Consider the following 25424-nt stretch of genomic DNA (forward strand, 5'->3'; position numbering starts at 1 on the left):
TAGAACTGCCATATCCACTTTTTGTGCAGCTCTTTGCAAATCAAAATATGTCTGTGTATGTGAATTTCTCCCACATCCGTTCTTACATGTTACTAAATATTTGAGTTAAATACATATACAATGTTTCAGTTGTAAACTCCTCAAAATTAGAAAGTTATAAATACTTTCTTCTCCAACTGTCGGACTTCCAGTTTATGTGGTCTATACTGAATATAATGCAGCCGACAATCTGGGCATTCTAATGAAATTAGTTATTGTGAAAGTTATAATCGTGTTGTTGCTGAAACACGTGATTTTCTACACATCACATATTCATATATTATTATCATTATTTGTTTTATTACCAGATTTGTTCCTGATATAGCTCTCGTCTGTCTGTCCTGACAGGCTCGGCAAGTTTCTAACTTTCCTGTGGATTTCAATGTTGATCACATTGCAAACCCAGGTCTCTGGATCAATGTCTTGATCAGTCAACTGTTCAATCATGATGCTCATTCTATTGTATTAGTGTAGGGCACTGTAGTGTTGAAAAGCGTGTTTTCTGCATTGATACGCAACTGTAATTTCAAAGCGCTTTCACATGCATGTCATATTTCAGTTTGATGCTATTTTTACAACTGGTTATTTATGTTTTATACGCCTGCTATGTGCCTATGCGCTCGTTTCAAAAGAATAAGAAAAAAGCAATGTAAATGCAGTGTTTCTGCTCTGAAAACACTGTGTGATGTTCATATGTAAAACTATTAAATTTGATCTAACTCTGTTTTTCATTTACATCACATAGCTGTTTTATAAAGGAGCCGCACATGCGGGTATGGTGGTTCTATGTAGCACGAAATGTAGGCAGTTCTAGTGTTAATTCAGCAGAATAGTTGAATCAAATTGATACAAATATAAAACGAGCCGTCTATAGTGTATTTGGTCTTCTGTTCATAATTATATAAGTCTAATAATTTTGTCTTACTGATTATAATGTATATATCTAATCCAATAGTCAGAATGGAGCTGTCTGTTTCCTTTATAGAAGTATCGTTAATCTAATAATGATTATTATTTTTTTCTAAACAGATTACCTTGTCCAGGGCGACTTAACAATTAAATACAAAATAAACATAAAGAATAAAATAATTGCAAGGTATGAAATACAATACATTACAATATACAATAACTTTATTGCTACTAGTAAAGAATAATAAGACACCATATGATCAATTTCCTGAAAATAATAGTAAATGTTATGTTGCAATGCAAGTATCAATGTAATATTATTTGTTTAAATAGGTCTGTAAAATATTAGAATATTGGACAAATAATTGATCACATTCAATATTGTTGAATTTGGATATAGTCCAATTATTAAATGCAATTATTTATTTTATAAGGAGAGAAATGAGAATGAAATGCTAAATATTACTCTTATTAATATAACTGGAACATTTGTTTTTTAGTAATCTAAAGTATTGCTGGAAATTTACTCAATATTTTACATTGATTCGATATTTTTTATTTTGCCACAACATATGCAAGCATTGGGTCCTCGAGTGGCCTCGGCTTGGCCTTTTGAGTCCAAGCCTTGAATCCAAGACTTGTTACTACGGTAAGTGATCGCAGTGCTGGAGTAGTAAATGGACACATTTGAGAGCACACGCAGGCCACCGAGTTAACTGACCCATAATTCGTACAGAACAATTCAGCAGAACTGCGCACTGCCCTACTTAAAAACCCAGACAAGTGAACTGTGCCCTGCTGAGGACAACACTGCCTGTTTCCTGATTTAGAACAGTCTCTGTGCATCCCAACTGTCCTATTTTATCTTGCAGGGGGAAAATATATATTTAAAGTCCTTAAACTGCATTTTACCCATTTTACTGCAGACATTGGAAATCAAGTATTGTTGTTTATTCTCCCCTAAACATCTTATGGCATGCTTTCACTATTGTATAGCAACCACGCTGGGCATTTTTGTACCATCTCAGTGGACGACTGCACCTACCATGCACAGCCGTGTCCTAGCAGAACAGACAGTGTTACCTTAACTAGAATTTTCCCTTTCAGGCTCTCGGGCGAGGGCAGTGTTCCAGATTCATCCATATGGACATCAGACAGATCCAGTTTGTCCCCCATCACTTCAATCAGATACTGAGCCATCTTCTTCTGCTGTGGCACGCTGCAGTGGTTTTCTATGGACAGGATCACTGGATACCTGCCGAAAGAAGATTGATTAATGAAGTGTGTAAAATAAATGCTTTCAGTCGAAGAGGGAGAGAGAAGGAAGGTATATCGAAGCTTACATACGCAAGTACATTGTGGTCTTGAATTATTCTTTCACCATTCAGAGTCAGGAATGAATTATTCTGTGCTATGATTACTACAAGGCTTTTCAGGATTTATTTAAAAGGTAATTGCCATATGATTTGAATATTTCATTGGTTATGAGCAACAGAGAATGGTAACAATAGCAAACTATAATCTGTAATCAAGCCACACCACATGTCAACTGCAAATCAACATCTTTATTCAATAGACTTCACCAAGAAAGCTGCAAAAAACAAACCACGTGTGCCTATTAAAAATACTGACGTGTGCCAGAGAATACTGAACCACAATGGCAAATGTCATGGTCCTGGTAACGCATACTCTCCTCTATCCAGTAGCTTGCTGGATACAGAGCCAGGCTGTTTGGCAGTAGTTGTTTATTCAGCTCATCCAGAAAACCTGACACTTAACAGTAAACAACTGGAATCCATACGACTTAAATGTTCTACTTGGAAAGCTAAGTTAATGTTTATTAAAATAGAAAAAAAAGAGGAAAAAAAATCAGTGTGGCAAATGATCACTTTGATTTATTTAGGCATAGTGAGCAGCTTTGGTATTAGCAGAGCCATTTTCTATATCTTCCGCGCTGCAGAAACTTTGATAAACACTCCATGCAACCAGACACTGAATATAAATGAGTACATAATGCTGCAATAACAAAACAATTTTCTTGGTGCTGATACCCTTAAATCTCCTTATTAAGGGCCTTTTATGGGAGCTGCAATATGTAACTTTGCCTCTAAATTCCCCCATTTTAATGGAAACGCAGAAACATGGTGTATAAAGCATCATTTGTAGCTGTTCGGTTTTACCATCTTCAATGCTCTCTATTCGTTACCAGACCTTAATTCTTAACGTGCTGTAGGACTAATTAAGTATAAAAATCAGAGTTGTTTTCCCATGAAAACCCTGACCGGCTAAACCTTTGAGAGGTAAAGTTGAACTCTTCTTATAATTAAACTAATATTGAAGCATGAAATCTCATAATGGCTCACCAGCTTTTAATGACAAAATGAGTGCCCTCAATGACAGTTCGATGTCCTTTATTTGGCAAATACAGCAAAGTAAGATTAATATGCATAAAATCAATTTCATTCTCGAAAAAGATTTTAGAATTCGGCCCTTTAAATATGCAGTACATCAATCAGATGAGTAAAGAATGACATTTAGCAATCTTTAATTCTCTCACCCTGCATCGTTGTCATATAATTGTCAAGAGACTGTTAATGCAGTTTATACATCCAGTTTTGGACCAATGTCTGCCTATAGAACTATTCCCACTTACTACAATTACTTATTTATATATTTTACACTAAATAAATCATCCATCACAGTTACAACGACAGTTCACTTTAGGTAGAAATTGCTCCTGTAGAAAAGCCTAATTGCCAAAGCTTTGCTACACCTCATTACTATTATCACTTTTACAGTATCTGTGCTGAACTTAAACCATATCCTGCACAAAAATAGCAGGTCGCATGGAGAGAGAGAAACACAGCCCTGGGGAACCATGAAATTCGATGTACTATATCCAACTACACATAAAAAAAGAATAGTAATAATGAAGGTTAAGCACACCATACCTTTTCTGATTCAATTGCCCTTGAATTCATCCCTCTAGCTAAACTTCTTAAAATAAATCTTATTAAAATACAATAGTTTTAAAACATCCCAATATATTGAGTTACATACATTTCACACATTGGGAGTTACATTTCCAGAATAATACATGTACACATTTAATTTATTCGAATTCTGAAGACGCTTGCCATTCACACTTGAATTAGGAGATTTTCCAACAGCTCTTGACATGCTTGTCACCTAACTATAGTATGAAAACACTACCAAGAGAGCATTAAGGTAGTTTAAAAGATTAAGGTCAGCCAGTCAACACGAAGAGTCATGGAGGTTAAACTGCAGTAATGACAGTGACAGTGGCGCCACACTTCCCTGGTACTGTAAAATCTGCAATAAGTAAAATATGTTGTCACATTTTTGAACGCAGTTCAAATAATAATACAATGAAAAGCCACACTTACTGGTTCTTCACAAAGGCATACTTGTTGATGGTTTCAATGACGTCTTTGAAAAGGATTTTGGAAGTCAGGGTGTAGCCATGGTGGACGATGGGCTCTCCGTCCTGACCGTCCCAGCAGTCAACTTCAAGGTAAACAGAGAGGAACAAAGCCTTTCTTATTTTTCCATTTTCACTCCTGCATTTATTAAAATCATTCATGTGCTTTCTTAAAAATGTATTAAATAAAATAATAAAAATATGACATGGTAGGGAAACATTTGTGCAAAAGATCTCAAATGAAAAAGCACAGAATGAAATATACCAGGTGGTTAATTTCCCCCCATTCCAATACATGCTGGCATTCAACGTGGAGCCTCTCAAAACACCCAGCCAAGCTTCCATATCCTGGAGAAACATCGCGCTACTTGTAACACAGAACATCGAGAGTTTCCTCAGGACTCCAGGCCCCTCTTCAACCACAAGATAAGCATCCTCAGCATCTCACAAGCGTCCCTCACCTTCCACACAGCGGCAGCCGGCCTGCAGCACCCAGGCGTACATGTCCACTCGGGACTGAGACATCAGCTGGTCGCCCATCAGGTACGTGTTGTGAGAGGAGGCGATAAAGTAATTACACAGGGGCTGATTCATGTCTTGATTCACTTCATAGTGTTCAGGGTTGAAGATATCTCCAGCAGGACTGCGCATGTAGTTGGTGAAGCCTGGAGAGACAGGGAAAAACACAAACAAAGAATTCAACGACAAGTTCATGCGGTGCTCACAGCCTAACTTTTTCCTTTTTGTCTTTCTTTTCATTTGGGCTTCTGGATTTGAGGTTTGCATGGCTCTTTCAATATCAAATGCTGCAATGGGTTGAAAATTCAACAGCACCATTTCAAGGTTAAACGAAGGGATTCACACCCAACAGCAGAGCTTACACATTAGCATCTCAATGATTTGTTTAATTTTATTAATGTATGATCTGCATGTTGTGTGGAGCAGAAGTTGAAGAGGTTTATGCAGGAGGCAGCTGGCTGTTGCTTACCATCAATGCCTAGGACTCCTTGGTGCTGGTTTTCAGGGCAGGGTTCAAACTTGTTAACAATCTCCACGCAATGCTCTTTGGTAACATTGGTCATCTACAGAAAAGCAAACAAACAATGAGGTAAAAATGAGCAGGATATTCACGCATGCTACAATCTCATGGTGTAAATAATAAACTGTCAAACGGATATTTAAAGATAAATACATAAACTTGGCATTATATGCTGAAACAAAATGAAGCTAATCTCATTACAAGCATTCTCACACACAACTGTTTGCTCCTGTCCTGGAATCCGATTTTCCACCCCGACAGACGGAGTTTTTAATCAGCCAATTGGTCGATCAGATTCCCATCCCTGTCAATCAATGTCAGGTCCTTTTATGGCTCAGATGGTGTGGTGGGATTTTGTTTTGATGCCAGCTGTTTATCTTTGCTTCCAGTCTAATATCCTGTAGTAGGTCAATATGTTTGGAGTGCTTAGCCCAAAGGGGAGCTTTGTCTAAGTAGCTTGGTAAGCTTTCAATCTACCCATTGAAAGCAACATCTTTTTGACCAGAAACGAAGGCCCAACAACAGAGGGTGGAATTCACCAGCTTAAATTCACTTTCTCCTCAACTGGTTTGGCACCCTCAATTAACACTTTCAAATTGAGATCTAGCTAACCATGAACCTAATTTGGGGAAGGGATCAACATTGGAATGTTAAACATTGATTTTCATATTCGTTATTTTTCAGTAATGAGATTACACTCATAACTGGGAAATGAGAGCAAAAAACACATTAATCCCAAATAAAGTCATTATAAAAAAAAAAAAAAAAAAAAAGCTGCCTTAATGAGGAGAGTTTAATGATGCTAAAGATATCCCAGATGGTTTCTGACATGTTTTAAACTGAATTTTCTCATGTGAAAATGTTTCAAGGACTCTTAATTGGAAACGTAGCATGTGAATTACAAAGCCAGCAGAAAAAAAGCAATAATGTGTCCTGTCTAACCTATTGACTTACAGCAACTTTAATTTAGAAATCCAGTGAGCTCTGTTGAGCGTACCTCCACTCTAAAGATTCACAGACAATGGGGAAAACTTCACAAGGTTGTTATTTTTCTAGGCTTTTATTCCTTCATTGTTAATTAACTGCTCATACCCAGCTTTAAAACTCTAAAAGGTATTCATTTGACGTTATGTCATAATCTCAAGAAAAATAAAACTATGGGACATTTTCAAAATCTTCTAATTACTTAGCCCCTACTCCCATGTTTCAGTTTGTTTCGAAAGCCAATGTATAGAATTGAAGCTGAACAATCAGAAAAGCATCAAAGGGAGTGCAGTAAATTCAGTTAAGAGGACTCAGTCTGTCATTTAAAAGAATACTTTCAACATTTTTAGAGCTGGCTTTTCTCTTCATTAAAATCTGTTGGTTCTGCATAGAAGCAAGCATTTATTCTTCTTTTGTTGTTCATATAAAAGCTATCCTATATAAATCAAAGAAGCTGAAAACAGTTCCTAAAGTGTCTTTTCTGTCACTGTGGTAAATTAATGTTCTTTGAGCTGGCAGATATGACTGACTAAAGCAGAGATACAAAAACATAGTTTAGAGTGGAATCATCACAATAAGGCATATATATATATATTTATTATTTACAACAGCATTGATATTGATATAATGTGACAATGCTAATTGTAATCATCTTTTAGGCTTAGCTGTTGCACTTAGCCTTTGATATAAAGTATTTCGGAAGTCTCCGGGAATCTCTCCAGCGTTACATTAATAACATGCCAGTAATACATCCTGCTTTGCTTTTCTTCTAGGGATGAACTCATTATAGCAAAGTCATCACGTTTTAGTAATCAGTGTAATATAGAATACAATACATTTAATAATATAGATACAATGAGAGGTCATGTATTATGGCAAGAGCATTGCATGAGATTCAATCTGAGTCACTAACACTGATGAAAATACATAACAATTGATTGTGTCTGGCTTCCAGGCCACTCAGTCACTGGGCCAATTCTGTTTGTGGGTTAAATATTGAAGAACATCAGTTTATCTAGAACATGCTAGGTCTGGCAATGCAGTAATGAGCCTAGGTCGTTTTGCCTTATACATATTGCATGCAGCGTTAAACATATTAAAATACTGCATACATAAGCTGGCTATGGGTTATGGCTCAGCACTGCTAATCAGAACTGGAATAAACAGCTTAGCTTGTTTAGTTGCTCAGACCTGCAAAAACAAACAATATATTACTGCCAGGAGGCTGCAAGACAGCCCACTTTGCAGATCTGTGCACCGAGACCAAGGGCAATTACAGGATGGAGGCATTAAAAGTTTATTACTAGTTTATTCTTCTTCTTTTTTTTTTTTTTAATAGGTAAGGTAGGTTTCTGAAGGAAAAATAAAAAATATTACCAAGCTGATAGGTGGAATTATATTCAGTGCACCTTGAATAAATGGTGAATGAGAACTCTGTCAAACTAAATTAAGATGAAACACCTAAAATACAATGTGATATACCTGCAAATTCCCAGAGCAACAGAAGTAATTATAGTTTTAGTCACCGGCTGCCATGTGACGCAGTGCAATGCTGTGATTGCTCCATAACTGCAAAATGGAGACAAGGTGAGCGATAAGAATCCAAGGAGCTGCATGCACAGAATTACACCCTCTATTGTAGTACGCCTACCACTTACACAGGGTAAAAATATATACAGTAAGATAAGCAGTAATCCCTCGAGATGCACAGGAAAACTTTGCATTTGCAACTCGGGGAGCATTATCACAGCAAACAATGGAAATGTGAAATACATTACACAGACAGCATATTTTATACAACTCTATTACACTTCATATAACAAAATGAAAGATTTTTCAAGTCAATTAATTATGCCTTAAATTTACATAGATCTAAAGCACTATAAAATAAAAAGACACTTAAAAGTTCAACTGGGATCAAGGACAATCTTAATCATTAAGAGCTAACAAGCTTCCTGGAACTTCCTGGGCTCTTCAATGTGAATTCAAGCTGGAGGTGAAGATGTTGCTTCACAAAGGCAAAACTGATTGGACTGGCTGGGCAAGCGCCCCGGCCTCCTCCCCACAAACCCAGCTGCACATGACTGTTTGTGATCTGCGTAGCTTGGGCAGAGAGAGACCGAACCTTCTTGGTTGCTCTGGGATGCTCTCAAACAATCTGAATTGTTACACATTTCAGATGAGACAATAAGAGAAATGCATTTTAAATTTTGAGTCAATTTAAAATCGATTTAATTTAAATTCCTGCTCATGCACTTTGTGTTTGGTTGCATTTGTGACTCCTTGCAGCCCTAAATTTATTTCTACATTTTGTAATTATATTAGTCATACATTTTAGGAGTTGAAATGTTATATTTAAATCAACTTAATTCTTTCCAGTCATTGTTCAAATGTATTTATTCAGTTTAAATGGTTTAATTTCAGATTTATGACAAAGCTTCAGTAAAATGATCTCTTGCCAGCTCTCTATGCTATGAAACGCGTGGTCGTGATTCTCCTGGTTGGATGTCCATTTATAAATCACGTTAATTTTGCATATCTCGAGGGATTACTGGAATAATCTGCTACACTTTAAATCCACATACACTTTTATCTATATCCCTCACACGGGAATACCCAGATGCAGAGAACAACTTTCAAGCCCAGAGAGAAGCAAACACACAAGGGTGTTGATCCAGCAGCTACACAATGTTGCTATTAAGCCGGGTCTCAGTGGGACATGTACAGGAATGTATTTAATTACAGAAGCTGATGGGCTGGGCTTATGGAGGGGTTAACCGTTCTTGCCAGTTGGGGGATCTCGCCATTGAGAGACAGATTAAAGCCAGAACTTGTGAAATCCTGTATTCAAAGCTGGCGCATGCAGCCTAATCACCCTCACACCTATCCACCTGTTGCCGCCACAGTTGCTCTTGACGAGAGCCGTCTGCTGCACTGAGAATCCAGAGTATTTAAACCTGTGCAGCTGAGGTAATATATCCCTCCTCACTTCTGCTCAATGCAAAGAGATGTCTAGTCATTCTGTACATCCTGAAACAAGGCGACTTTCTAAGGATTTCCTGTGGAGTCGTTCAGTGATAATTGTAAGCGCCTGAACATGTTTTCTTCAGGGTTTACATTTGTCAACATATGTGGTCCCTGACTAACTTCCTGTCAATGTTCAGCGTTGGGGATTCTTCAAGTAAGAAACCTTTTTGGCACCCAGATGAAATATTATCACTCGATTTTACAAATTCGGTTTATTGACCTATTTATTTTTAGGGTGGCTTGTGCTCCACCTGCAGTTCAGTGCACCCTCGGTCAGAATGATCTCAAATAACAGAGACTGACGGTGAGTCTGAGAGATCCAGCGTTCATCATTTCAGGCCACAGCTTCTGTTATTTATCAGTCTCTCTGAACCATGTAATCATTGTTTTTTATCTTAAAATCTCATGTTGCCCAGGGGATGGATCCTGCAGTTGTTCTGTGCTTTGTTCTTTTATATATTTATTTATTTATTATGGCTCAGAACATTAACCCTGAAAAGCTCAACATTTTCAAGGCAGAAACAGGAGTAGCAATTTCCACTTTGTCTAAAGGCAGAAACATGCCCAATTATCTAATTGTTGATTGTGAAAGTATTTGCCATACATCTGAAGACAGGTTTAGTGTACCTAAGGTTGAATCTATGTAACAATTCAGCGTTTGACGTTTTTCAGTGCAAGACCAATGCTGTGTGTGGGGTGGGGGGGGACATCATAGTTCAGTTCCTGGTCAACACTGAGGTAAGATTTTGAACCGACTAAATAGAGACTTATCCTAAAATAATTTAATTTCCAAAAAAAATAAAATTATATATATATATATATATATATATATAGGATAATACAACTTCTAATCAGAAATTACACAAGACTCATAGGTAGATCAGAAGTATGTCATTTAGAGATTCTGAAAGCATATCTTTGAATTCAGATTACAGCTGTATTTATGGCACACCCATTTCTCTTGATCCATCTAAAGCAAATATCAATATGTTGTTGCAATTAAATTAAAATAATTCAGTGATATTATTCCAAGATTAAGTAATAAACCTTATTTATTGTAATTAGATGTACAAGATGTTCCAATACCAATATGCATGTTCTATCCTTACCTACACAGACTCTTAAAATACGCCTGCAGTAGGTTCCACTTGCCCACATCGTCTTGTAAAACATATACAGGTCTATTATTTATATATTTCCCAATTGCATCAATTTTGGGGTCTTAAAAAAACTCTTCTACTTTTAACTTGTAATGTGGCCAAGCAGATAAAAAATACATAAACATGTTAAAGGTTTTTCATCTGCTTATGCAAAGACACCACAGAATTTAAGATGGAACCTGTCAACCCACATCAACTCATTATTTTACTTCTTATCGTAGATGGGAGATACAGAGGTTTTAAAAGGATTGGAGAGACATGACTGAAGCACAAATACAAGGAACAGGCCCTTACATCTCCCAAATCCTTAAAATGCGCAGCTCAATTTATAAACCACATTCACAGCTTTCCTTCAGGTTATTTTTGGAGAGCAAGGGGGTGGAAGCGCAGAGGACTGATCAAAATGGACTTCAGCATCACATAATAGTCTTATTAAGGATCAGCCTCAAGCCTAATCTGCAGAGAAAGCCAAGTCAAATATTAATCAAATATCCCACTGATGTACAATAGTGTGGCTTCATCTCAAACCCACACCTGTTTTTTTTTTTTTTAAGTTGGTTTTTTAATATGCATGCTCCAATACACATGTAATCATACACTGTTGTATTAAAATCCCTCGTATTCAGGGAGGATTTTGAGGGAAAGCACAGCGAGATGTTTGCACTAGCTCTTGCATGTGTGCACTCTATCCACCATGGATGACAAACTGAGCGATACAGAGGCTGAAACGTGTAAAGGTGCCGAGAGACTCACCTTCTGTTCGATCTCCAGGAAGCGGACCAAGTCATCCGTGTCTAAGTGGTCCTTGTGATTGCTGTAGGTGAGCATGAGCAGGTACAGGTCTCGCCTTGTTGACATCATTTTGTAAAATGCACAGAACTCCTCGAATCCCAGCGTGCCCTGGTTATCATCAGTGTCAGCTTCCTGGAAGAAGAGATGAGGATGCAAAACAGGTAGAAAACTCAGAAGTTGACCTCAGGAACATTATGTTCTATTGGCTGACTTTTAAACAGACTTTAATAAAACTAAATAAAACAAGAGTGCATTCCAGCCACGAGATAGGTCAACAATATTGTCCAGCCCCTCAAAACACAGTGCTGACAGAAATGGTGGATACCTTGACATAGCACTATGATCAAAGCTGCATTTAGACATTATAAATGATGTGCAACAATAAGTATATTTGTAACTAATTAATAATTCTATTCCCCTGCAATATTTTCGTGACCTACAGGCGCCAACCCTGCCATGACAAACATTGTTCTACCTAGTAGTATTGCTCTAGGCTGACAGTATCAATCTCACACCTCACATCATAAATATTTAAAGAACAGGAGCCGTTATAACACTATCCACTATTGCTTCCCCAGACGAACAGCGTTTGACATTTTCACTGTAATCCTCTGACAGGAGAGACATTTGTTGCTATATTAGTACTGTCTGTTGGTATCACAGTCCTGTAGCGGTCTAATGTCTCTCCATGTGCAAGGTTGTTAGTCAAGGCAGTTAATGTGAACAGCACCGCTAACAAGAAAGCGAGATATCAACTTGACTTTTGCCGAATTAATTAAAAAGCAGGAATCCCAAGCCCCATCCACACTGAAAAGGAAACATGGATGTGTGCTCCTATAGAGAAAATCAATTCTACTTATATATATATTCACTTGCCTGGTGAGATTCAATTTAAAGCAGATCTGGGTGAAACCGAATGTCAGATTTATTTTAAAAATGTTACACGCTAAGCAACCTGCAAAACCCCAGCTCAATGTTCAAATTGGTGCCAGTGGGGTTAGCTGCGGTGGGTTGGAATCAATGCTCTTACATATCAAATAATCACTCGGATAGAATGATTGCAACCCAAAAACACAAAAATTAAAAATTAAAAAGAGTACTGTTGTGAAATTCCAACATGATACCAAAGTTATTATACCCGCCCTTTGAAAAACATGCCTTGGGATATAGGTATTTTCCTAAAATAGAAGCGAAGTCCGAGTTGCTGGAAGAAAATTCAAATGAAAAAGTGCACTTGATCTTCTGACTACAGCAAATCAGTCAGACAACCCCTAAACTTTCAGAGATCGTTTACATAAGCAGTTACAAAACCAAGACTGGCAAGACTTTTAGTTTCCCTTACATTTTTTATTACAGAACCCAATTTGTAAAAAAAAACAAAAAAAAAAAAAACAGGCATAGTGGTTTAAAAATACTGCCCACTCCACTAATGTAATAATCTATTTCAGACAATTTGACCACTAGCAAGACAAGACTGCAGCATGAAAAGCCTGTTCAAAGAAACAGCCCCTGGTTGCATTTTATTACACAGCTGCATACAGAACATAAATAAATAAATACTGGAATCAACTGAATATCTGTAACTTGTATGTGACCAATTAAAGATAGTCAATTCCGTAGCCAAATTCATCCATTGATTAATAAAAAAACACTTAAAAAAAAAAGACATGGGTGGCTTTTGGGGAAGAGCTATTTCATTTAAGCTGTATCCTTACTTTCTAAAACAGAACAAAAGTTATTTTCCGATTAAATAAAAAAAATTACAGAAAAAATTCAAAGGTTTTAACATTGTACACTTTTGTATGGCTACACTTAAGAAAAAACGCCTGTCTTTATGGCATGCTTAAACTAAACTGAAAGATGGCAAGCTAGATGCCATCCTAGCTCAATAATTCAGCTATTAACTCTACAAATATTAGAAGAAAGCAGCATATCCTTTTTTTTTGTTCGTGGGGGCTGAAAGGCAAATTGCGGCTTCATAGTTCAGATTTACACTTTAGATCTGCTTTCATTTCCGCCAAATCACTGCTACTTCACAACTGACATAAATCACTGGGAGCCAGGCTGACGTTAATGATGGATGCTTCAGTGCAGACCACAGATAAGCCACAGTTTGGTCAATGAACTGGAAAAGAACAGGCTCCCATGTACAATGCAATGCTATCCTCCCAGAACTGACAGACTGAAGACACTCCATTTATTTTATGTATATTTTCTTAAAAGAGCATCAAGAACACCCTTGAAGTTGAACCCCTTACATTTCCAACTGGGACTACTGTAATAAACCGACTATATCTTTCCAAGTCAGAAACGTCTAAGCGTGTAAGAAATCACAGCTGTGCTCTTCTCTCTTCCGTGTCAAAGCTTTAGAGATGCAGGCAACGCTGTAGAGAAACACTAAAGGAGCATGACTAGCTTGGTTCATCAAGAACTCATTTGCAACCTTGAAATTCTGTTTGATTGTCTTCTTAAGACATAAAAGAAAAGCAAATCCAATGAAGTACAGATGTAGGGTTTTGCAAGGAGATTTATGAACTGTTATCTTCCCATAATGATACATCCTGCAATACTGGTGGCAGTTTCTGGGATCCCCAAGCATAAGGTTTTAGAAAGGGATGATATATAAGCATCAGAGGGACAGTTCTGTACAAATCACAAGCCCTAGTCATGTTCTTCACCTAAGCACTCAAAAGCAGCAGATTTACGTCCTCTGTGCCGCGACGCACAAAACGTGAGAGTACAGGCTTCTGAGGAAGGCATTAACATGGGATTACTACCACTGTCTATTAAAACCACTGCCATCTGCACCAAATTAGAACATGTGGCCCCAATTAATTGTGTGTGAAATTTAAACACAAACAGCCAGTGGTGTCGACAGAGCCACAGCTACACACACGCATGGGAATTCAGGCAGATGACCCTGCTCAGAAAGTGACATGGCTGGAGAGAAAGAGGGGACGAGACCAACTGGGATACAAGACTGTCTTAATTTAAGAGAGAAATAAGATGCATACAGAGATCTTATGCATAAACATTAGTAATATATTTCTAACTCGTAAACAAATGTATTAGTTACATTCTCATCATCATTCCATTTATTAAATTCAAATTCTTTACCAGCTAGTTATTTCAATCATTAAGGCTATGTCTAGAAGATGAAGTAACTTTAACAAACTTTAGGCGAGTCGCGGAAGTGTGTGGTTATGTAAGATTTCCCAGCAGTCATTTCTATCCAGCTGGTTCTTGATAGACTTGAATATCCCCCCCCCCTGCTAGAAAAGGAATTTTAAATACCGAAATATCAAATACCAGCTTTCTGAAATGTAATCCAGCTACTTACTAATATATCGCAATCAAAACCGAATCTAGCTGAGCAGAGCAGAACCGAGTGAGAAGAGCTGATCCCATGCGGAGATGAATTAAAGGGGGGATCAAAAAGAAAGTCTCAGTTTATTGTTTTAACCAAGCCAAGTTAACATCATGACACAAAACACTGCTCCCCTGAGGTCATGCCAAAGCCATACACAATAAGAGTATATTCAATTTACTTTGTGTTAAGAGAATTGTTTAGAGGAGTAAGGTTGCAACATTTAACGATGATGAATTGTTTCCTGCATACTTCATTAAGTGTCAGGAGAGCACCGGAGGAAACGAGACGAGGAAAGTACAGGATATTATGTCTGGGAGGATAACGCACTAAGACACAGGCTGGCATTTAAAAGAAACCTCAGCCACAATCTGGGATGAGGAATTAGTGAATTACTGAAGCAGTACCAAAAATCTTACCGTGACACTATGATCTGGGATCGATTTGGAACTTGGACCAAAAATAAACTCATTGTATTAATCTGCTCATAATGTGCTGTAAATACTTGTATTTAGTCATCCATTATAATCTGTATGAGCCTTGGAAAAAAAAAAAAAAAATTAACAAGCAGGTGTTTAGATTTGGGTCACATCTATTTACAATAACATAAGTGGTCTGGTGCATTATGTAATTATTAGAAGAGAGAGTAAAATCTAAAATTATACTGAGACCATTCGCCTGTCCTATACTATATGGAACTAAACAACCTTTATTATAAGTAAAAAGAAGACGACATCCCTAAATGAGATGTATAACCCCGTACGTAGACAGGCTGTGCTGATTTTTGTAGCAGACACATACAAAAATTCTCAAAGGGGAAGAAAGATGTACTTCAAAAGGACGATTTTAAAATTGGAAATGCCACTTGCAAAACTGGAAAGTCTGCAAAAGACACATCAAAAGCTCATCAGTATAATGCTACACGTCTCAGATATGACAACTCAAGCGTGACAAATGTGCTCCAGTTTTGGTAGTGGCCAGTGACGTCCCAATCATTTTCAAGGTACGTTTTACAATCGTTTTTTGAAAAATGAAGCGCCGGAGCAAAAAGCTTCAAATAACACCCTGTAACTCCTGTTGTGAACTATTGTAAGGTTGAGAAATCTGCGATGGACTGCATGTTGGAGAAAAGATCCTCTGATACTCACTGTAATGAATAAGAACTATTACTTAGTAAAGCATACAATGTTTCAACATTTAGCATCATTATATGTTCCTTTCTTGCTGCTTAATGCTCTCATTGGTCATTAGCATTTTTCATTCCTCCATAAGTGCTGATGTGCTGCTACAGTATAATGGTGTTTAATATGCTGCTCCCCTCTCAACAGCAATGTCACATTTTTTTATTTCACAAGAAATCAGAGCAACGGGTTCAATTAATGTCTTTATTTTCCCATTCTGTTCATGAATGTCTAATGTTTCTGAACTCCTCTGCAAGGGCCGGTTTCTTTGTCTGTCCTTTACAAGGCCAGTGGCCATTAGTACATGGTAGTTTTTAGGAAACTCTTTGACATCGGTTATTTCAGCATCTCTGTACCTTTAACTGCTCTTGTATAGAAAACAAAAAAACCTCAGCCATTGTGAAATAACAGAACAAACAATAAAGCTGACGTGTTCATCAAAATAAAAGCAAGCATTTATTCAATTTATTATGCAAACTCTTAATAAATACTTCGATATAAACCCACAAGAGTGTGAGAAGCCGGCCACGATGGCAGCCATGAAAATGTCCCCAAGTCTAGTTCTATGTACTAATCTCCTAGCAGCTGTTCACACCACTGAATCTGTCTTCCTTCTCAGAACGCCGCTGACCCCAATAAGATGAAGAGCCTTTTTGCAGTTGCAGACGTTGGCGTCGCCGCTGAAAACGAAAACTCCTCCAGCCCACATCAACTGTGATCCGTCTACCTCATACAGCTGCAATTAATACACCTCAATTACACACGGCACGCAGGTTGATGAATGGCAGAATGGCGATGTAAAGTAATTATCAGCCTACACTGAGATTTGAGTCATTAATGTTTCTCCGGAAACCCATGGGTGGATTTTTTTCTTAATACATGATTGTGGTTTTCTTTTATTTGATCGTCAAAGAACTGTCAATGCGGCAGCAGGGCTGAAACACCGGCAGTTGCTGTCAGTGTTGGGAAACACTGCTTTACAGCTGCCACATACTGTCCTTTATCACAACTTTGATGTTTGTGAAAGAAAAATGTTCTAGTACAATTAAAAAAGGGAAAAAAAAGATCAGATAAATAGACATCTTAATTATTGATCTCAAACCTTATACATAGTAGACAGTTAAAAAAATAAAAATAATAATGTATAAACATAAATGGATTCAAAATGCCATTGATCTTGTATGTAAGCCTAGGTGCAGGATTTTAAAGATTTAAAAAATATCTCACGTTGCTATAAAATGTATTTACCTTTTTGCTTCATGACATCAGTTTGTTAAAGACGTCACAAATAATACAATTGGAACTGGATTGGCCTGCTGTCCAATGGGAGTCTAATTTGCATCTCTGCTAATAGGAAAACTTTTGCTACAGCTGTCACTGTTACACTCTCGTAAGATAACCTTCTGTTACGTCTATTTAATTCGGTCGTCTCTTGCATTTCAACACTCGGATAAAACGTGAAACTCATGAAACCTTCATGCGCATGTGACGATAAAACACATCTCTGACACCTCATTCACAAGGGCGAATTATTTTTTATTCCGTTTCGATTTTTCAAAAGATTGCTTTTCAAGGTTAGCCGTGCGATGCGGATGCCAGGATTTAGCCTCAGGGTTCTTCATCAGCTAATTGCTTGCGCTTGACATTCAGCGTAGAGCATTGCTACCGTGTGTCCGGCCTCCTGATTGATATGAAGAGTGGACAGAGGAACAGCATGAAGTGTGGACCTGAGAGTCTCAAATGCAGCCTGTTAATTGTGAACGTTAACACTCCTCCTGAATACGAAGAACAGCTCATTAAGGGAAACTAAACAACGTGGATGTATTATTCAATCCTCCCCTTCACACATACATGCCATTTAGTACCCTACATGCAAAGTTATCCATGTATTACAAAGTTTTCTAAACACTCTTCAGGTAATTATCTATCACTGTCCGATCAGAGCCAATCTCACTTGTCGAACTGTAGACAAGGGTATCAGACATCTAAGGAAGCTACACTATAAATAACCAGATCAGAAGCAAAGAGTATTACACATTACTTCAGGAGCCTGTAAACCTTGTCGAGTGACGTGTCCAGTGTACACAAACAACTACAGCCATGCAGAAGCCATGACTGGCACCAGATAAGAGCTTAAAACTGGATCAACTCATCAGTCTTCCCGCAGCTATAACATTTACACCGTTCGTAAACTGTACTGAATTAAACATCTCCCGTTCAGACTTAACAAGCCGCTGCTCTCTCATTTTTCTTCCATTATCATTGTTTTCAGTCTGCTGAATGGAAATAAGGATTCACTTCTCTTGCTTTTATTATCTTTGATCGGTAGGTGTTTGTCTTGTTTTTTTTTTTTAAGAATGAATAAATACTGAATATACCCATCAACCTGTGCAACTGGCTTGTAAGATTACTGCCAACTTCTGTTATTGTAATGCCCTTCTTCAGATATAAGAGAGGTACTGGGTTCAAAAAGAGCACCGCAAGACAACCTCAGGAATAATTGTATATGAGGCAGTGAAAAAACAACAAGAGACTGAGAAACACACATTTACAAATACAGGTTCAGTATTTAAACACTTGAATGTGTCATTTTAAGAAGACTAACGTATCAATTCTCAAGAGATCTTGCGAAACAAACAAGCATGCATCAAATATACAATATTAAGAAATAGTTCCCTTACCTTAAACATCTGTTTCACTTTCTGTCTGGGAAGGTTGACGTTCAGTTTGTGGATGAGCTGCAAAACTTCACTGATACTCAAGCTGCCGTCGCCATTTTTATCTGCTTCTGTAAACGTCTGCTTCAGCCACGTAACATGAGAGTTAAGAGTAAACCACATTCATCAGAAAAACAAAGACGCCTAAAGTCTTCTACATAATGAAATAATGATTTGAAACTGTCAGTGGAACATCTTTTTGCTTCCGAGGAGAGTAACAACCATTTACTATACACCCAAGGGGAGCACATGGGCATGATGTTTCTGACTAAATAAACAGACGAATACACAAACAGGCCCAGCATATCAAATTGGACGCTAGCTGGGGGAACAGACACGGTGATCTAAAAAAAGTCAAACTGAACTCGACTTATATGGATGGAAAAAACGAAAAAAAAGTTAATAAGAAATAGACCTCTGGCATGGCTTAGTATGCTACAAAATTCCACTACTGTCAAGTGTGAAAATTGCTGAATGGAGAGATTATAGAAGTGACTTATTGACATAATTGACCAACGTATGTAGGCTACTAAATGTGATTAAATTAGTATATCTTGGGGCGTTTAGTCAGTGCATATTCCAGGTATAAAAGTAATTTAAAACTGACAGTGTTCAATAATGCCTCAAAGGCAGCAATCTAAAATGCCTAAAACAGAAAGCCTGATCTATCAACATAAAGCATAAAGAATCTGCTAAGTGTGTTGCTGAACAGATGGCCGGAGAATCGGAGAGTCTAATAGTCTAAAACCTCTAGGCTGAATTGAAATAAAAGTAATGTGTGAATTAAAGCGTAGACCAATAGGATTATGTCCCACATTCCACTGTAGTTCCTTCCAGGCTGTGAATAGTAATACCAAATCATACTGTGAGCTTACAATGAAGTTACACATGCACTTAATTTCATTTCAGAAGCGCTTTGCCAACACATCCCTGAAAGGTACACCATCGACAAGACTCCAAGAACGAGTCAATTTATATGGAGAGATGTTCGATAAAATATTGTTTATTGTTTACACTCGAAGTGATATTATCCACACTAAATTGCAAATTCAGATACCATGACGAAAGGTAGAGGTACTATTTTATAATACCGTATTTGCAAAATCTGAGAAACAATTACCGGTGAAGTGAGGAGCTTATTTTCCTCTATGCAGAGCGTGACAGTAACAGTATAGGAAGTGTGTATAACATCGCACTTGCACAGATTGACATAGCTGACCTTTATTCATACTTCCTGCCCCCGAAGAAATTAGTCCAGCCATGATATGCCCATAAGGGTCATTAAACAATCTGAATCTATTCAAACAGATGGAATATTCATGGCTGCCAACAGTCCGACTAATACGCAATGCATATTCACCTGGCAATTCAACATTTAATTCAGGCGTCATTGCTGCTGCATCTCAATGATCCTCTGATCCTCCAGTTGCCGGCATCTCCGAGTCAAGCTTCTCTCCAACTCCCCTTCACTTCAACCCTGACAACCTTTCATCTCCCTCGCCTTGTGCGCACACGAAGCAACTGCGCCTTTCACATCTGTCATTCTGCTCATTATACACTTTGTACTCCACACATAATTGCAGAAGAGCTGCCCGCTTAATGAAGGAGTAGCCCTCTGCCACTTGGAGGAGGTAACAAAAGACAAGAGGCAGCTCTCAGGAAATTCTTTGTAATAACTACAAAACTTGTGCGGGCGGCATTATTGTTTAAGTGGGCAGGATCATTACCGGCGCAATAAGAAGCAGAAGCCGACCACAGTTTAAGCTCATTGAAGACTATAAAAAGGAAGATTGCGCTCAGGCAGGCTGTTCAACTTGAATAAATAAAAACACTACAGCTCTAGGACTGACTATATGTCATGTCTAGCATACCCAGTAATATATATATAACAGTTTTAAATCTATACCTGCTCTGGTTTAGCTCCCTGAGAAGTCTGATGTTGATACGCAAGATGTCAGAAACATCATTTATATCGCCTAAATTCAGGGTTCTTATAATTAATCTTTGTATGGTGAATACAAGTCTGTCAACACAAAACTCCCCCTTTCTGTATATATTTCATCTTTTTAAACCTTGATACTGTTGTTTTCGGGACCAATCCGATAACGTTGTTCAAGTTTACACGGGGAACTCTAATCTGGCGCCATTCTCTGTGAAGACGTTATTCTATATTCATGGCTTCCAAAGGGACGCGCCTGCCTATTTTAATCTTTAGGATGTGCAGTGACAGAAAGGATATTGGTCACGGGTCCGCTGTCTCTTGGCAAGGCTGTCCTCGTCACTGATGCCAGCCACGAGGTACTTGAGGCCAGTAATCCAGGTCCTTGCCTCCTCTGCATTTGTAGACACCAGGTCAAGAGACTCCATGTGGTCCCCATAGTAAATACTGAAACAGCAGTTTGGATCAAAGCTTCCGTCTGCATAACGCTGAAAGATTTCAGACTGCTTCCCTTCACACACCTCGCGGATGGAATCTATAGAAACTAGAAAATGGAGAGAAAAAATAAATGATAAAGGTTTCAAAAATATAGAAGATACTAATTACCAAGAAAACTTTCCAGTTCAATAAAAGTTGGCGTAGTTGGATTCTCAGAGGGAGACATTTCTTTAAATTTGATAACACCGTGGAGGTTACAAGATCCTACACACTTTGAATTCACTGGCATTTAATCCGCCATGTGTTGTGTAGCTTTGAAATGCTCTTTGTAATGAGATAGTCAATTTAGCATGTGTTTTTTCTTTCATCGGGTACTGTTCACTAAACTGCAATGCGGAAACAAGATCAAACGAGACTCAAATATGAGTCCGTTTCCAGATTTCAGCCAATGAGTCTAATTAGTGGAGTTCAAAATGACCTTGAACACATCAGAATGATGCCCGGGCCGAGAGTTTGAACTCCATGGACACCTGCTAAGGAAAGATTGTGTATTACAGTCAATTAGATGCAAATCAACTTGCCTTCCCCACTACAGAGAAATTCCAAGGCCAGCATGATGTCCCTTTAGGTTTTTTCAGCTCAGACTGACAAGCACCTTGCTGCCCTTTGTTATTTGTTATTTTTTATATTACAACTTCCTATATAAAATGATCTCCAGAAACAACGATAATGGTGCAGTTAATAAACTCCACGATTTATAATGTTTTGATTACTATACAGTAGGATGAGCTGTAAATATACATATGCTCATATATTGTGCTATAGAGAGGACGAGAGCGTGTTATCAATTACTTAAATAGGCATATTTTACTGCAGACCCACAAACCCAAGTCACATGCTCACATGCTCTTTGAAATTAAGTTAATATAAATATAATATATATATATATATATATATATATACATATACACTCACCTAAAGGATTATTAGGAACACCATACTAATACTGTGTTTGACCCCCTTTCGCCTTCAGAACTGCCTTAATTCTACGTGGCATTGATTCAACAAGGTGCTGAAAGCATTCTTTAGAAATGTTGGCCCATATTGATAGGATAGCATCTTGCAGTTGATGGAGATTTGTGGGATGCACATCCAGGGCACGAAGCTTCCGTTCCACCACATCCCAAAGATGGGTTGGGTTGAGATCTGGTGACTGTGGGGGCCAGTTTAGTACAGTGAACTCATTGTCGTGTTCAAGAAACCAATTTGAAATGATTGGACCTTTGTGACATGGTGCATTATCCTGCTGGAAGTAGCCATCAGAGGATGGGTACATGGTGGTCATAAAGGGATGGACATGGTCAGAAACAATGCTCAGGTAGGCCGTGGCATTTGAACGATGCCCAGTTGGCACTAAGGGGCCTAAAGTGTGCCAAGAAAACATCCCCCACACCATTACACCACCACCACCAGCCTGCACAGTGGTAACAAGGCATGATGGATCCATGTTCTCATTCTGTTTACGCCAAATTCTGACTCTACCATCTGAATGTCTCAACAGAAATCGAGACTCATCAGACCAGGCAACATTTTTCCAGTCTTCAACTGTCCAATTTTGGTGAGCTTGTGCAAATTGTAGCCTCTTTTTCCTATTTGTAGTGGAGATGAGTGGTACCCGGTGGGGTCTTCTGCTGTTGTAGCCCATCCGCCTCAAGGTTGTACGTGTTGTGGCTTCACAAATGCTTTGCTGCATACCTCGGTTGTAACGAGTGGTTATTTCAGTCAAAGTTGCTCTTCTATCAGCTTGAATCAGTCGGCCCATTCTCCTCTGACCTCTAGCATCAACAAGGCATTTTCGCCCACAGGACTGCCGCATACTGGATGTTTTTCCCTTTTCACACCATTCTTTGTAAACCCTAGAAATGGTTGTGCGTGAAAATCGCAGTAACTGAGCAGATTGTGAAATACTCAGACCGGCCCGTCTGGCACCAACAACCATGCCACGCTCAAAGTTGCTTAAATCACCTTTCTTTCCCATTCAGACATTCAGTTTGGAGTTCAGGAGATTGTCTTGACCAGGACCACACCCCTAAATGCATTGAAGCAACTGCCATGTGATTGGTTGGTTAGATAATTGCATTAATGAGAAATTGAACAGGTGTTCCTAATAATCCTTTAGGTGAGTGTATATATCAATATAACGCTCACATGTTTTTTTTTTGCTCAAGTTTCTTTAAGTGGGAATGCTTTAATTGCCTTGGCAATGTTAATCATCAGACAACAGATACTTTTGCACAGAAAGCAGCATCGTGAAGAAGACGGCACAGCCCAGACACTTCACTTTGCATTTAAACCTTTAGGAATAAAAATCACATTATGCAGCGATAGCTTTTAGGTGCTAATTAACGTCTGTCTTTCCTTTTAAGGGGATTCGAGTTGAAAAGGTAATACAACAGTTTTACCTGCTGATTATTCAAAACAGAGGCTGTAAAACACGGCTGACTGAAAACAAAACTGAAGTCCAACCTGTTTTCATATGCATTACTCCAGAAATTAATTGTCGTTCTAGAAGGCCGGGGAAAAATGACTTCAGATCCATTCAGGCCGAATGCAAGCAGAGAGCACGAGAGCTCTCAAACCGCAGTAAGTACAAAATTAAAATAACTAAAAAAACATTGGGTTGCAATGTTGAAAGGAGCTGCTTTCAGCAACAACCCTGACCTGGCCAAGCTGTGTAAAAGCCTACGGTTACTTTGTGACGGCTGACAAAACCACGTTCACCCATTCCCCAGATTTAGGTCTACAGGCAAGGAGGGTCAGGGGATCAGACAGCTGTACAGTGCAGAGTGGTCCTGCACGCACAAGGGCTAAAAAAGAGACGAGAACAAAAACATTCTGTATTTTTCCTCTCTCTGAGAAACACGGCTCATTATTGAGAAAGGTGGTGATATAGGCCTACATAATCATTTTGGAAACACTAGGACATGCATTTCACTCTCAGCAAAAATAAGGTCAGTTGAGGGCCTTGCCCGTCTGTTAAACCAGGAGCACCTCAGCTAGAGCATATTGCCGTTAAGTGCATTTGTTTACCAAACCCTTCAAAAATATTAGTTTGTCAATGCAAAATTAAAGCCATTCTGGCTATAAAATGGATATCTTTGCACTCGTAATACACTGTAACTTCCAGCATATTTCCAAGAAAGCCACAAAGAGGGCCCTAATGCTAGATTAGAGCCCAGATTGTGGAGAAGACAGAAGTGAGGACAGAACAGACCATGCCATGACTTCAATGAACACTTACTGACCTCTGATCTCCAGCCCTGACTGGGGAAACCATTTAATCCCAGATCATTCATCCTCATTAACCACCACAGCCCCAGCAACCCCGGCGGAGTGTCATAATTTAGATTTAATCAGCACGCGTTAGATGCACTATTGTGAACATATAGATATTCTGTCATTCATTAAAACAACTAATGTTATTACATCAGTGATGTGTATTCGATGTGATCTCCTATGAATTAAACTTGGGTCTCGTCTCCTGGAGCCATGTCTGTATTCAGAATGCATTTTTAGAGGAAAGGGTTCCTCCTGCTACTAACCTAAATAAGGACCTTTTATTATCAAGTGATCAAAGAGATTACAGTCTCTTGCTTTTGAAAGAATGAGGTCCCTGCAGCACAAGATTGGGAATAAATAATGTATGAAAACAACACTGTCGGTGACACCAGACAGCCCCAAGAAGGTTTACCACAGAGATGAGGGAAGAGGCTTCTTGGAACAACATCAGACAGTAAGCGGTCAGAGGGGCTCTCAATAAAGCATGAGCTGACCTGACTGATGTTACTGATGATATAAAAAAAAAAAAATAAAAATAAATCGAAACCTTTGGTTCCAGTTGTTTATTTGTTAATGGATGATTAAAAAAATAACACCAACAACAACTTGGACACATTAGACCTTTGACTAAACTACAACAGTTACGGAGTGAAAAAGAAAGCATCATCATCATCATCATCATAATAGTTAATTGTTTTATCTATTTGATCAAGAATGTGACCTCTCTGCGCTCATTCCCTTTCTCCTGAATTGATGATGAGTGTTGTTTAGTACCAACTGACACACGTCTTTTCAATTACACTTGATAAATAATTGAGTATTCAAAAGGAGCTGATTAAATTTCTCCTATAGGTAGCCAGCTTAAGTATATCTTTACTATTTAAACCAAACCTCTAAATTATTATTAATTAAAAGTATTGAAATTCATATTAATTAATTCCATATCCCACATTATTTTTTATGGAATAATTTCTGGACAGAAGCCAAGATACCTTTACTTAGCAGTTACTTTTCATCCTAACTTCTTCTAAATCAAATGGCTGGAGAAGAT

The 25424-nt window shown here is 38.3% G+C and overlaps 1 protein-coding gene across 7 annotated transcripts in view; it reads right to left on the reverse strand.

Annotated features, from left to right (window-relative positions):
- Positions 1–25424, reverse strand: part of plch2a (phospholipase C, eta 2a) — a 163430-nt gene that overhangs the window by 32850 nt on the left and 105156 nt on the right. For all 7 annotated transcript variants that reach the window (XM_066691113.1, XM_066691111.1, XM_066691109.1 and 4 more), the window contains 7 exons: positions 20897–21140; positions 18622–18751; positions 11354–11524; positions 5379–5472; positions 4852–5055; positions 4356–4476; positions 2032–2203 (listed from right to left, as the gene is read on the reverse strand). In XM_066691113.1, the coding sequence (XP_066547210.1) occupies positions 2032–2203; positions 4356–4476; positions 4852–5055; positions 5379–5472; positions 11354–11524; positions 18622–18751; positions 20897–21140 (1136 nt within the window). The remainder of the gene's footprint in view (positions 1–2031; positions 2204–4355; positions 4477–4851; positions 5056–5378; positions 5473–11353; positions 11525–18621; positions 18752–20896; positions 21141–25424) is intronic.

This window comes from Amia ocellicauda, chromosome 18, assembly GCF_036373705.1.
Source record: "Amia ocellicauda isolate fAmiCal2 chromosome 18, fAmiCal2.hap1, whole genome shotgun sequence".
NCBI classification, from domain to species: Eukaryota; Metazoa; Chordata; class Actinopteri; order Amiiformes; family Amiidae; genus Amia; species Amia ocellicauda.